The 14,084-nt window shown below is 53.7% G+C and overlaps 2 protein-coding genes across 2 annotated transcripts in view; one reads left to right on the top strand and one right to left on the bottom strand.

Moving 5' to 3' along the window:
* Megf8 (multiple EGF like domains 8) overlaps positions 1-7,005 on the top strand; it is a 47,971-nt gene extending 40,966 nt beyond the window's left edge. The window contains exons 40-41 of the mRNA XM_032894177.1: positions 388-520; positions 2,705-7,005. Coding sequence (XP_032750068.1) covers positions 388-520; positions 2,705-3,973 — 1,402 coding nt within the window. The 3' untranslated portion in view covers positions 3,974-7,005. The remainder of the gene's footprint in view (positions 1-387; positions 521-2,704) is intronic.
* Cnfn (cornifelin) lies at positions 6,999-9,136 on the bottom strand. The gene is made up of 5 exons (XM_032894176.1): positions 9,046-9,136; positions 8,317-8,505; positions 7,754-7,864; positions 7,338-7,474; positions 6,999-7,210 (listed from the first exon to the last, which is right to left on the bottom strand). Exons 2-5 carry the CDS (start codon positions 8,351-8,353, stop codon positions 7,121-7,123), a joined length of 375 nt encoding a protein of 124 aa, XP_032750067.1. The 5' UTR covers positions 8,354-8,505; positions 9,046-9,136; the 3' UTR covers positions 6,999-7,120.
* Positions 9,137-14,084: the final 4,948 nt, after the last annotated feature.

The raw sequence follows: 14,084 nt of genomic DNA, 5'->3' as shown, positions 1-14,084 counted from the left end.
TTGGGGATTTAGCTCAGTGGTAGAGCGCTTGCCTAGGAAGCGCAAGGCCCTGGGTTCGGTCCCCAGCTCCAAAAAAAAAAAAGAAAGCTGGAGGCCAAGCAGTGGGTGAGGAACGTGAGTGGATCCCAGTTAAGAGGTCCCCACATCAGAGGTCAGCAAGGGCTGCAGAAAGACCTGGAGGGAGACTGGGCTCCTGAGTCCACAGAAGGCTGCTGAGGAGGGAGGCCTCAAGATCACCCCCATTTTGTGCCTGCCCTTCTGAAACTTGAGAAAACTGGTGACAGTCCAAGCAGATTGTTACTTAAGGACCCCATGGCTGGGCGGTGGGCTGGACCTCTGAGAGTCCGGAGGTCAGGGCCTTCACTCCATGCTCTCTTCCGTTCTCAGGTGCCAGTGCAATGGCCACGCTGACACCTGTAACGAGCAGGACGGAACAGGATGCCCATGTCAGAACAACACAGAGACAGGCGTCTGCCAGGGCAGCTCTCCCAGTGACCGCCGAGACTGCTACAAGTACCAGGTGTGTCTCAAAGCCAGACATGGGCCAGGTGCCACAGGAGCACAGGGCAGACTGGGCCAGGGGACTCAGGACCGAGATCGGGCTGTGAACCTGGTTTGGGATGGAGATCATCTTGTATGCTTGCTAAGCCCTGGGCAGTGGCCCAGAGTCCAGACGTAGGACCTCAGGGAGCTCTGACTGTGACAGTCACAGACTGTAGGTGCAAGTGCTAGAAACCAACCTCAGAGTAGCCTAGGGAAAAGGCAAATGCTTTGACTCAGGTGCGGTGGCCCATGCCCGCTGTTCTAGGGGCTGAGGAGGCCCTGAGTTCAAGGCCAGCCTGGGCAATAGAGGGATGCAGTTTTACACACAGTAGTCTGAGGCACGCGTGCGCAGCCCTGGCCTTCTCTCCTACACTGCAGAAGCTGAGTGTATGTGACCCCAGCATTTGGGAGGCGAGGCGGGAGGATCAGAAGCTACCTGTGCTAAATGAGATCTGTCTCAGTACGACAGCCACAGGGCGGCCGACAAGAGCCTGTGTGCTCTGGGCCTGCATGTAGGAATGGCTGCGCCCAAGAAGGCACAGTGACGTCAGAAATGCCACTGACTCGATTGCCCTCCCTGTGCCAGCTTTGCTGCTGGGTGGTTTTTGTCCTACAAGCCTTTCCCCACCAGGTGAAATCTGGTGATGAGGGATTCTCATTAATTCTAAACTTAGATCTAAATCCCCCTTGTGAGCCAGGCTGTGATCCCCGTTCTTCGGAGGCTGAGGCAGGATTCTGTCAGTATTAGGCCTGCGTGGTGCAAGACTTAAAATCTAATGAAACCTAACACAAACCTAATCCCCCTTACGCCCACTTCTCCTTTCTGAAGCACAGAGTCTGGCTGACTGCTCTGCCCACTCCTCCCTCCCACCCGCTTTCTCCAGGCACAGGGGGAAAGCTTCCTGTCTCATTGCCGACTTCTCTTTCCCAGGATTTGCCAATAGAGGTGTAGCTCCACCCAGACAAGCCTTACCGGCCTCCATCCTTCTCATCCTAGGCCAGAAATTTTGCTTTATTGGTGTATGATTGAAAGGCTTGCTGAGGATACTGGAGAGATAGCTCAGATGGTGAAGTGTCTACTACACAAGCACTAAGTTTATTCTGGGCATGGTGGCTCACGCCTTTAGTCCCAGCATTTGGGAGGCAGAAGCAGGTAGATCTCTTTGAGTGCAGGGCCAGCCAGAGATATATAGACGCAAGAAGATCCAAGTTTGGATCTTCAAATTCACTTACATATACATGTGCACACACACAAAATGTACTCACACATAACAGGCACACATACACGCATGCATACATATATACAAAGCCCATTGAGGGTCTAAAAGCATGTCTCTATGCTAGAGTACCTGCCCCAAATCCCCCAATGAGGGGCTGGGAGTGTGGCTCAGTGGCAGAGCCCCTGCCTAGAATCCCCCAGTGAGGGGCTGGGGGCGTGGCTCAGTAGCAGAGCCCCGGCCTAGAATCCCCAAGGGAGGGGCTGGGGGTGTGGCTCAGTGGTAGAGCAGTAAATCCCCCTATATTAAGATTACCAGTAGGTGTCACTGTGCCCAGCAGAAAAAACGAAACAAAACAAAACACCCTCAATACTGTCAGATACATCCATTGGCCTTTGTTGGAGTGGGCTGGAGGTCAGCGCAGACTCCTCCAGTTACTCTGTTGGCTTTTCTGAGTAGCGTTTATTTGGTTCTAATAATTACAGCAGTAATAACTAGCCACGTAATAACTACTGTGACTGAGTGGTAGGTATGGTGACCATGACTAAGGAAGGCCTCTGTAAAAGGGTGACACTTTGGGTGGAAGTGACCTAAGGAGCCATCTAGGCAGAGAGGATCAGCTAGTATAAAGTCCCCAAGAAGAAGCCAGGTGGGCAGGAAATGCTGACCAAACCCTGAGCCGCAGGCTGTGAATATGATTTCAGTTCCCTGAGCAAGCCTTGGTTCCTGTCAGTACAGAGGCTCAGTGAGGTCGGGTCACTGACTGAGGGCCACAGGTAGCTAGTAAGGATGTACAGCCAGACTCCCATAGAAGTCTCACGACTGGGAGCCCATGCTGGGCTGCAGGTAGGGTGTGCTGGGGGCACAGTGCTGTGCCTGTTTGGCATTGAGGGCCTCAGCACCGAGCTCTGCCCTGATGGCCAACTCTACTCCTGCCCTGTCAGTGTGCTAAGTGCCGGGAGTCATTCCACGGGAGCCCGCTGGGTGGCCAGCAGTGTTACCGACTCATCTCTGTGGAGCAGGAGTGCTGCCTGGACCCCACTTCCCAGACCAACTGCTTCCACGAGCCGAAGCGCCGGGCCTTGGGTCCTGGCCGAACTGTGCTGTTTGGCGTCCAACCCAAGTTCACCAATGTGGACATCCGCCTGACACTAGACGTGACCTTCGGTGCTGTGGACCTCTATGTCTCCACTTCCTATGACACTTTTGTGGTCCGAGTGGCCCCTGACACAGGTGTCCACACTGTGCACATCCAGCCACCCCCGCCTCCCCCACCTCCTCCGCCTCCTGCCGATGGTGTACCTCGGGTGGCTTCGGACCTAGGAGGACTGGGGACCGGAAGTGGATCAGGTTCTCCAGTGGAGCCACGAGTCCGGGAGGTGTGGCCACGGGGCCTGATTACCTATGTGACAGTGACGGAACCCTCGGCAGTGCTGGTGGTCCGCAGTGTGCGGGACAGGCTGGTGATCACCTATCCCCATGAGCACCACGCCCTCAAGTCCAGCCGCTTCTACCTGCTGCTGCTGGGGGTAGGGGATCCCAACGGGCCTGGGGCCAACGGCTCGGCGGACTCACAGGGCCTGCTCTTCTTCCGGCAAGACCAGGCCCACATCGACCTGTTCGTCTTCTTCTCTGTCTTCTTTTCCTGCTTCTTCCTCTTCCTCTCACTCTGTGTGCTCCTCTGGAAGGCCAAGCAGGCTCTGGACCAGCGGCAAGAGCAGCGCCGGCACCTGCAGGAGATGACCAAGATGGCTAGCCGCCCCTTTGCCAAGGTCACAGTCTGCTTCCCTCCAGACCCCGCGGGCCCAGCACCTGCCTGGAAGCCAGCTGGCCTCCCGCCTCCTGCCTTCCGCCGCTCCGAGCCATTCCTAGCACCCCTACTGCTGACGGGAGCTGGGGGGCCCTGGGGACCCATGGGAGGAGGGTGCTGCCCACCAGCTCTCCCTGCCACCACAGCTGGCCTACGAGCTGGGCCCATTACCCTTGAACCCACAGAAGATGGCATGGCTGGTGTGGCCACTCTGCTGCTCCAGCTACCTGGGGGGCCTCATGCTCCCAATGGGGCCTGCCTTGGGTCAGCCCTTGTCACTCTGCGTCATAGGCTGCATGAGTACTGTGGGGGAAGCGGGGGTGCTGGGGGCAGTGGACACGGGGGTGGTGGAGGCCGGAAGGGACTGTTGAGTCAGGACAATCTCACTAGCATGTCCCTTTGACCTGTCAAGGGTTCTCTTCCGCAGTTACCACGTTGCCTGATGGGGCCACTCTGGGCTAGAGATCCCCTGGACAGTCCTCAGAAACCACTGGCTCCCTTTCTCCAGGGTCTCCCCTTTGTTCTGCATCTAGCAACTGTTTATTGAGCTGCTACTGTGTGCCTCGTGCAGTTGTAGGCACAGAGCAAGGCAGGAGGTGATAGCCCCCCCCCCCATCTGCTAGGACTTGAGTTCTTGTGGGAGGAGACACGCACACGTAACACAGTGAGGCATCCAGGTAAAGTGGATGCGGCATTTGGAGAAACTGGGCTGAGAGAGGTGACAGAATGAGGGAAGACCTTTGGAACGCAAATTCAAGAGTTGAGGAAACTGTAAGGCCGAAGGGCCTGAGGCTGGAAGCGGTTTGTTTTATTACAAGCACCAGGAACCCGGCCATCAAGTGTAGACTGAGCTGGGTTTTATTCTCAGGGCAGGAAAGCGGTTGGGCCGTTCTGTGGAGGTAAATGGAGAGCCTCAGCTCTGGGGGGAAGAGTGGGCTGGTGGGCACAGAGAGGCTGCTGCAGGTGGGCAACTGGGCAGAAGGAGGGTGAGTGGCAGGATGTGACAGTGGTGCAGACGTTAGGGTAAAGGAGAGGACGTATCCAGAATGACCACTGGGTGGACAGTGAGGTCATTACTAAGCTGGGACAGGCTGGGGCTTGTGGGCTGGAGCCGGGTGTAACTGGATTCATACGGCAAGAGCTTGAGTGCATCAATAGGAGGGATCTAGTGCACTGCGGTGAGCTGGCAAAGGCAGGCAGGTGCTGGGAGGACAGGACAGTGCAACCACCCGCTGTAGGCACAGTGAGCTGCTGCCTGCCCTGGGCTGGACCAGGGTCTCCAGCTGAACCTGGAGATGTAGGCTTATTTCAAATAAGCCTCAGAGGCAAATCCTTCACCTGAGATGCCTCACACCCTGCTCTGGCAGGTGTGGGGTGGGGGATCCTGGAGGGGTCATCATTTGGCTCTTTTTGAGTCCTTGGGACTCTCCTCAGAGGCCACCCCAACCTGGGTTTCCCTTTTGGACTTAGGAGCTTTCTCTTCCCCCAGTCCTCAGCAGCTGAGTTTGGGACTCCTGCTCTCCCCAGGACACAGCTTCAAGCCTCGGCTGCTGCTGCTGCCGCTGCTGCTTTGGTCCTGGGATGGGGGTTGGGCCTAGCCTCTTCCCCAGTCTGATAGGTCCTGATAATGTGCGTGTGTCAGCAGGGCTCACATTTCTACAACAGGAGGGCAACTGAGGCAGCAATAAAGTGTGGGGAAGACTCAGGAGGGCGGCTTGACTGCCTTCTGTGTGCCGGGGATGAGGGATGCCCTGGGTGAGTGGAACATGAGTCCTGGTCGCACCTCCAAGCTGTGTATCCTGAGCCTAGCTCTGCCCCTTCTCAGCAATGCAGGGTGCTCCTGCTCCCCGGAAGAGGGATGGCAGGAACAATGGGCAGGGACATCTTTGACCCTTTCTTTGTCCCTGCCACAGGGACAAATCAGGGAGAATCAGACAGTCTGTGTCACATGGATTGTCCTTAGACAAGAAAAGCCCAGGGTGCGGAACACAGAAACCATTGTTTGAATGGGAGGAATTGAGCACAGAGAACTGGTAGTGCTGGTGAGGGCAGCAGCTGCAGGACGGTGACAGCTGGGTGTGGATGAGCATTCTCTGAAGTAAGTGCGATATCAAAGCTGAGAAAGTATCACCCCCCCCTTCCCATCCTAGCCCTCAGTCCCGGACACCAAAACCTGGACGCAAGGGCAGAGGTGGACCTGACATCTCGGCCTCAGCTCCACACGGTTCTTTGCTGCAGAGGCTGAACAGTGCACTTCGTCTGTACGCTTGGCCCCAATGCCAGTCCCTTGCTTCAGTGCATGGCCGTGTGGCGCATGAGTGACAGTACGTTCAGGCGGTACTCTGGCCCCATGTGAGTTTTGCTTTCATGAGCTGACAGTGGCTCCTGCCCTGTGAGATGTGAACATAAACTTGGCTTTTAAAAAAAGTAATTTTGTGTAAGTATGTGTGCATGCGGGTGGAGGTGCCCTAAGGAGGCCAGGAGAGGGCATCAGATCTTCTCAAACTAGAGTTGCAGGCAGTCATGAGCTGCCATGTGGGTGCCGGGAACCAAAGTGCTCCTTCCCAAGGGCAGCCAGAGCTCTTAACCACTGAGCCATCTCGCACTGTAGTCGGTTTACATATTAAGAACTGCTACCATCAGAGGTGAACACAAGCTTGGAAAGGTTTATCCATTCACCAAGATTGCACGGAAATGGTAAGGTAAAGACTGGGTCCCAGGAGTTCTGAGACCCAAGCATGTTCCAGTTAGTTCCTTCTGCAGTAAGTGTCACCGGGCGAAACGTCACTGAATTGAAGAGGTGGTAATGAACTTAGTGTGATGAGCTAGCTCATGAGGGACCGCCCTTGGTGGCCTTCCCCCAAAGGCCCATCTTGTCTGGAAGCAGATGGGAGGACAGGTTGTGGGGGATCCAACTCCCTTTGGGCACTCCATGAATGCAGGCACAAGACACACACACGCACATGCACACACATAATTAAAATTCCTTTTTAAAGTATCTGTAGATACTGAGTGAGGGAGAGCATTGTTTGAAGAGTTTAAGTCTTTCTTTCTTAATATTTTACAAGTTTTCTCTTATTTGAAGCAGGGTCTCAATATGCGGCCCAGGCTGCCCTCATTCCATGCAGCCTGGGCTTCTCTTAGACTTCCTGCCTCAGCATCTGTAGCGTGGGGATTGCAGCAGGCTTGGGCGTCTATCCCCAGACTGTCTGGTTTTGCTTATTTTCAGGATGTGGGCAGGACCTCAGATAGGCCATCTGCAGCCTCAGGCTAATGGTTCTACTTTGTGAGGTGCTTCCAGGAAGTCATCACACGTCCACTCCTAGCAAACCCGTCTTGTCTGATACACCTAGATGTCTCTCTCAGCAAACCTCCCAATGCACCCAGAGTCCTTCCCCAAGACAATAAAAACTTGTAGGTGGGGTTGATTTTCGAGTTTTTATTGTGGATATATTTTTTTGGCGATGGGACAGGAGCAGTAGGACAGGCTTTCCAAGGAGGGGCCTCACAGGGAGGCCAGGCAGAACCAAGGACTCAGGAGAGGATGTCCTTACTCTCGGATCTTCAGTTCCCGCGCCATCTGACAGAGGGCGCAGGGCAGACAAAAGGTGAGAGCAGCCCAGTCGTGCCCGACGGAGCCCTGGAGGGTGGGAAGGAGAGAAATCGAGAAAGATCAGGAGCTTTGCTCTTGGGTGCCAAGTGGCAGTCCCTAGACTCACCCCCTGCGGTCCCCAGTCTCAATCCCAGTATCCTGGATTGGCGCGCACCTGGATGTGGTAGCGTTCCCGCATGCCTGTGCGCAGAGAGTGCAGTCCTCCAGGCAGGTATGGCGCACAACAGCACTCCCCAAAGTCGTCGGAGATGCGGCAGGCGAGGCACAGTGGAGCGAAAGTGCCACACAGACCTGGACAGGACAAAACCGGTCAGGTCCCGGGCCTTCTGTGCCCCTGGGGAGGGCACGCGCAGTGGCACGGAGGGAATGAAGGCACCGGGAAGACAGTTGTAGAGAAGGAAACGAAGACCCAAAGCAATCGGACTTTCGGGGTAGGGTGGGTTAGTGACTGGAGAGGGAATGGGGTCACCATGAGGAGGATGAGGGTTGGATGTTAGGATCCCAGGAAGAGTGAAGACTGCAGTAGGAGTGTGGGGTAAGCTTCCCTCCCCATCTTCCCTGGACACTCACAGACGGGCATATCGTTGCAACAGTCGGTGAGGCCCGTGTGCCAATCGCTGAGCTGTGTCTGGTAGCAGGTGTTGGTGCACTGAGGCTGACTAGTCACTGGATATGACATGGCTGTGAAGGAAGAGAAGGGGGATCAGCAGGCATCCTAGGAGGCTCTTCTTGGCCGCACCACCCCTGCCACCCTTCCTTCTGCCGGGCAGTCTGGGCAGGCCACCTGGCCGCCCACTGGAGAAAACATCACTGTACCTCCCCATTCCTATCTGTCACATTCGGTCATCAACACCCCTAGTCTGTCTCTGCTGCTGTTGCCAATTACACATCTGGTTGAGCCAAAGTTGGGAGGACAAAGTGGGCACCACAGCTGTGCAAAACCTGACTTGGCTACAATACCACCATCTCCTCCTCCTCCTCCTCTTCCTCCTCCACAACTGGCCTCTAACATTTCCTGGGGCCTCTGGGGTAGAAGCAGGTGCCATTTGTTTTTGAAGCCAGGGTGCCCAGGGGAGGGAGGCAGCAAGGTTCCTGGCGCCCAGAAGGTTGCTGGTGTATTCAGTGACCCCCACCTTTGCCTTTCACGTGGTCGTGCATCTCAAACTGCATCTCGCTGGCCCTGAGGAGGTGGCTGCTGTAAACGGCTGCAGGGGATGGCTACGGTAACAGCAACGTAGTCTGTCCAAGGGATGCTGGATACTGGGCAGGGAGGGCAAGGAACTAGGGCACTGGGGGAGATGGACTTTCAGGGGGGAAGGGAGCTGAAGAGAAAGAGGCCAAGTTAGCCTGTTGGCTGGGATGGGTTGGTGGGCGAACTACTCGCCCATCATTTTAACAGCTGCCCGACAGACCCCAGAGGATCCTCCTTGGAGCAGAGACAGAGTTGGAGAGACAGATAGAGGGGAAGCAAAGGCAGCCAGGTGTGGCAGAGACAGATGGGAAAGAACTCTGAGCCAGGTGCCCACAGAGACACTGCTAGCGACGTCTACAAGCGTCCACGAACTGATCCTACAGAGGGCTATAGGCTCAGTGACAAAAAAGAAATGCCTAAAGCACCAATTCAAACAGACTCGGAGACTGGGTGCTGGGCCCCAGCATTTCTAAATTCAATTCTGTACCAGTCTGGTTGGAAACACAAGACTGGGAGGTGAGGCACTGAGAAAGAGCAAGATGTTCCTAGTCACCGACAGACCGACCGTCAGAGACAAGAAGGGAGACAGAGTTGTGAGAAAGGTAGGCAAAGAACTGAGCCGAGGAGCCTGCCTGAGAGCAGGGACTTAGGGAAGAGAAGGTGCTCCTACCTGCAGGTCCACGTGAAGGGATGGAGATAGAGGTTCTTGATGACAGCAGACACCAAGTTCTCAGTGCTGAGGCCAGGAGCTGCTTATATGGGCCAGGCCACAGAGCCCTGGGCGGGGCTCTGACAGAGGTGCCAAGGGAGCCTAGCCGGTCTGCCTGACCCTCTTCCCTTCCGCCTGGATTTTCCATCCTCCCTCTGCTCTGTTCCCCACACCCCACTTCCCCTCTTGTCTCATCTCTCAGGACTGAAGACCTGGGGCAGAGGTAGAAACAAGAGTGGGAAGAGAGAGACAGAGTCAGGGACGGAGAATGTACAGGGAGAAGGAGACTGGGGAGGAGGGAGTGGGGACCCAGGGTGGGGGAGATGGGCGATGGGAGAGCAGGAATTGAGATGATGGAGACAGGTAGACACAGGTGTTGAGAGCCAGGACTGCAAGATCTGGAGAGGCAGGTAGAGAGAATGAGAGGTCAAGGGTGGAAGCCTGGTGTGTGGTACAGAGTGGGGAGCGGGTTCCTCCTTTGATGTTCCTTCTCATCTTAATGAGGGATTTTTGTCACATTGAGGGGGAAGGAGAGACACTGTTCTGTTCAAGGCCGCAAGACATAGGGTCAGTGGGGGGCAGTCGTGTGTTTTAGGGAGTGATTCATGTTTGGACCAAAGTAAATAGTGCACCTCATCTCTGATTAAAATGGAAAGGAAGGGGGCTGGGGACTGACAAGAAACCTGGGGGTGTGTCTGGCCCCAGTTAACACATGAGTGCTATGGGAGCAGAGACAGGGTGGGTGGTTCGGTGGGTGGTTTGGAATGTGAATCTGAGAGAGGAGGCATGGGGGGTCTAGACTCCTGGGTCTGAAGGGAGAAAGCTGAGACTGGAATCTGAGGGAGGAGGCTAGATTCTAGAACCTGGGTTTGAGGGAAGAGTCTGGTTCCCTGAACTAAGAGGGAGGAGGGCTGGGGTTGGGACCTATGAGTTTGAGGAGAAGGGCTGAGCCTGTGCCTCTTAATCTAAATGAGGGTCTAGGCCCTGGTCACCCTGGTCTAGGCTGTGTGTTCCTAGAGAGCTAGTTCCAAATTCCCAATGTACCGGGCCTCAGGGATTAAGGGACTGGGCCTTGGATACTTGATTCATCAAAGTTTCCCCTCAGCAGGCCTAACAGGGTTGTAGGTGACTCATTAAGGAAGCGGCATTAGAGTTGGGTGGGGTTCCTACCATGGGTGTCACCTCCCAAATATAGGAGGCACCAGAAAATCGGGGTGTCACCTCTAGAAGAGGTTGTGTCACCATACCACAGCATGTGGATACGAGGGGAAAACAAATGGATTATCCGCCAGCCTGTGATCCTGACAGCCTGTGACCACAGCTTTCTCCACATACCCAACACGCAAGGGCCTGAACCTGTCTCCTGGCACCACCCAGATGGCTGGATGGCTTTGGCCTCAGACCTATGGCAGCGAACATCACTTGGCTTGTGCCTGTCTGTCTCGTGGGGTGTCACCTACATACTTGGGTGGCATTGTCCAGTTCAGTTTTGAGCCCCCATCTACCCATCTCTGTGTCTTTATATCCCCAGCTGTAAATTAATTAGATCTGCCTTTTCTCCCTCCCTCCCTCCCTCTCTCCCTTCGTCCTCCGTCCGTCCCGCCTTATTCCTCCCACCCCCTTTTTTGTTTTGTTTTTGAGACAGGCTCTCGCATATCCAAGGCTGGCCTCTGACTGACTCACTGTGTAGCTGGGGTTGAACCTGAATGTCTTGCCTTCATCTCCGAGTTCTGACCACACAAACAGGACTACAGAATCTGGTGCTGGGGCTCAAACCCAAGGCCTTGTCTATGTTAGGGAGGCACTCAGCCAGCTGAGCGACATCCCCAACCAGCTTCTTTCCTCCCATCATGTTATTGTTTCTTTATTTTGCGGCTGGGTTTTACTCTTCATGTAGCTAGGCTGGCCTCAAACTTAGGGTGATCCTCCTGCCTCAGCCACCCGAGTTCTTGAATTGCAAGCGTGAGCCACCACACCCCTCACTTCCTTTCCTCGTCCTTGCAAGCCCATTTTGACAAGTGTGTGTTTTCGTCCTCATCTCTTGGTCTCTCTCCTCCCAGCCTCCAGAGTCTGGGTATCCTCATTCTGAGGTCTCTGTCTCATGGTTCTTTCCCTATCTTTTCCCCTGCCCATATCCAGGCCTGCCTCCTAAGACATGGCCCCTTCCTCATACCACTCCAGAAAATGGCCCACAAGTGACTCAGGATCGGTCATATCTGAGGGCCACAGGCTCCCCAGATGACTCTCTGAGCTGTCTTTAGGCTTCGTGACTTAGCCTGGGGGCCCCCCCGATTAGATAAGGCCACTAGCATAGATGAGGAAACTGAGGCTAGGAAGTTGTGAGGTGGCTTGAAGTGGGGGAGGGGAAAGAGATCCAAGAGTGGAAGATATGAGGTTTGCAGAGCTCATGACCCAATCAGCAGGTGCTTGATTTAAAATTTTTTCTGTATACAGATTTTTTTTGAATACATGTATGTCTGAGAACCATGACTATGCCTGGTGCCCACATAGGCCAGGAAAGGGTGTTAGATTATCCCAAGTTTGGATCCTCAAATACACCTGCATATACACACAAAACATACTCACACATTAAAATTAAGCCCTAAATTGTCCTTGAACTTGGAATCTTCCTGCCCCAGCATGAGGGCTGGGATTATGTGTGTGCCCCATTGCACCTGGCCCAGCTGGAGTTTCGGAAGATGATGAATATGTGGTCAGTATCCTTACATGGGAATGAACTTCTACCAAAACAAAATCCAATTATTTATTGGAATATCAGATTGCATTGGGCTTCTTGTATTTTATTCAACATAACTGGAGCTCCTCCTTCAACAACAAAAACCAGTGGGTTTAGTGCTGCATTCCCAGAACCTGGGTGTCCAGGTCCCAGGTTCCTCCCCCTCACCTGAGAATGTGCCTGGCACCCAGCCCCCTGCTCCCTCATACACCAGAGTCTGGACTTCTCATCTCTGTCCGGAATTCAGGCATCCACATTTGAGCTCAATTGCCCAACATGGGTTTCACAAGCAAGACAGGTTATGCCATCCATGCTCTGGTGGAACCAGTCGGGCTGAGAGGACAAGTGGGCACCCCCTTTCTATCCGAAGCCTACTGCTTCCTTAAGGGCCAACCCAGCAGAACAGGAGGGACTCGGGGAGCTTTGGGTGTGTTACTTGCTGCCTGGTTTGGGTGTGTTGTATCCTTTTATGTGGTTATGTGACTGTATGTGACATTGTGTGACTGTATGTGACATTAATCAAGAGTCCTTTATAAAGGATTTCATTATGTCCCAGACATGCCTTAAACCCACTCGGCATCTCTTGAACCCATTAGGTAGCCTGAGCTGGTCCCCCTGCCTCAGCCCCCTGACCGTGTGCCTGCACCAGCACGCTCTGCTTTTCTATTTATTTATTTACTTGAGGTTTGTAGGACAAAGTGTCCCTCCTGTAGTGTAAGATGTTTAACTCTTTTAAACAATTATTATTATTGGGCCAGTGAAAGGGCTCAGTGTTTAATGCCCTTGCTGCCAAGCCGAATCCACAGAATACGTATGGTAAAAAGAAAGTTAATTCCTATCAGTTGTTCTCTGACATCCACAAGCTTTTTATGGCATGTGCGTGTGCACACACACACACACACACACACACACACACACACCACACATACACCACTCACACAAACACACATACACACCACACACACCACACACACCACAAACACACATACACACACCACACACACCACACAAACACACACACCACACAAACACACACATACCACACACACACCACACACACACCACACACACACACACACACACACACACACACACACACACCACACACACACACACACACACACACAACACACACACACACACACACATACCACACACACACACACCACACAACACACACACATAACATACCACACACCACACACACACACACATACTACCACACACATACACCACACATACACCACACACACAAACACACACACCCAACACACATACACACCACACACACACACACACACACACACACACACACACACCACACACACACACACACACACACACACACACACACACCAAACACACACACACACCCACACCACCACACACACACACACACAAACACACACACACCCCACACACACACACACATAGACATAGACACAGACACACACACACACAACACACACACACACACCACAAACACACACACACACACACACACACACACACACACAAACACCACACACAAACACCACCACACACACAACCACACACACCCAACACACACACACCACACACACAACACAACACACACCACACACCACACAGACACACCACACAAACAAACACACCACACAAACACACACACACACCACACCAGACAAACACACACACACCACACAAACACACCACTACACACATACACCACACACACACCACACACAGACACACACACACACCACACATACACCACTCACACAAACACAGACATACAAGCACACACACACACACACACACACACACACACACACACACACACACACACACTAAATGTGGAAACCACAAGGCAACTTTATAGAGTCAGTTTCCAAGGATGGAACTAGGGTCAGCTGAGGTCAACTCAGGTCGCCAGGGTCACTCAGCTCGGCTCTTTATGGGAAGAGTAACCTCATAGACCCTTCTTTGATTACTGATGTGCCCATTGCCACTGTGTAACACAGCAGCTGTGGTGACCTTGGCCTTGATGTCACAGAAGGGACCGTAGATAGCTAGGCCTAAGGAGGAAAGGGGCTGTCAACGTTCCCTTCCCCATCAGAAGAGAGAAAGACACAAAACCTTCGCAAGATTGTCCCAAGACGCTCCCCTGAGATCCCAACCACCAGTCCCTCCGGCCTGGGCTATACATAACCCTAGAAATCTTAATGCACTGCACAGGGAGACCCGGAGGGAGGTGGACTTTCAGTGTTGCAGCTGCTTATGA

Source organism: Rattus rattus, chromosome 2 (genome assembly GCF_011064425.1).
Source record: "Rattus rattus isolate New Zealand chromosome 2, Rrattus_CSIRO_v1, whole genome shotgun sequence".
Classification (NCBI taxonomy): Eukaryota; Metazoa; Chordata; class Mammalia; order Rodentia; family Muridae; genus Rattus; species Rattus rattus.
This window is presented reverse-complemented; position numbering and strand designations above follow the sequence as displayed.

Coding starts and splice junctions, on each gene's coding strand:
- Cnfn (XM_032894176.1), bottom strand. CDS start 8,353: ATGCAGTTTGAGATGCACGACCACGTGAAAGGCAAAG. Junction 7,475..7,753: donor TTGCAACGATATGCCCGTCT/GTGAGTGTCCAG, acceptor TGTCCTGTCCAG/GTCTGTGTGGCACTTTCGCT. Junction 7,211..7,337: donor GGGAACGCTACCACATCCAG/GTGCGCGCCAAT, acceptor CCCACCCTCCAG/GGCTCCGTCGGGCACGACTG.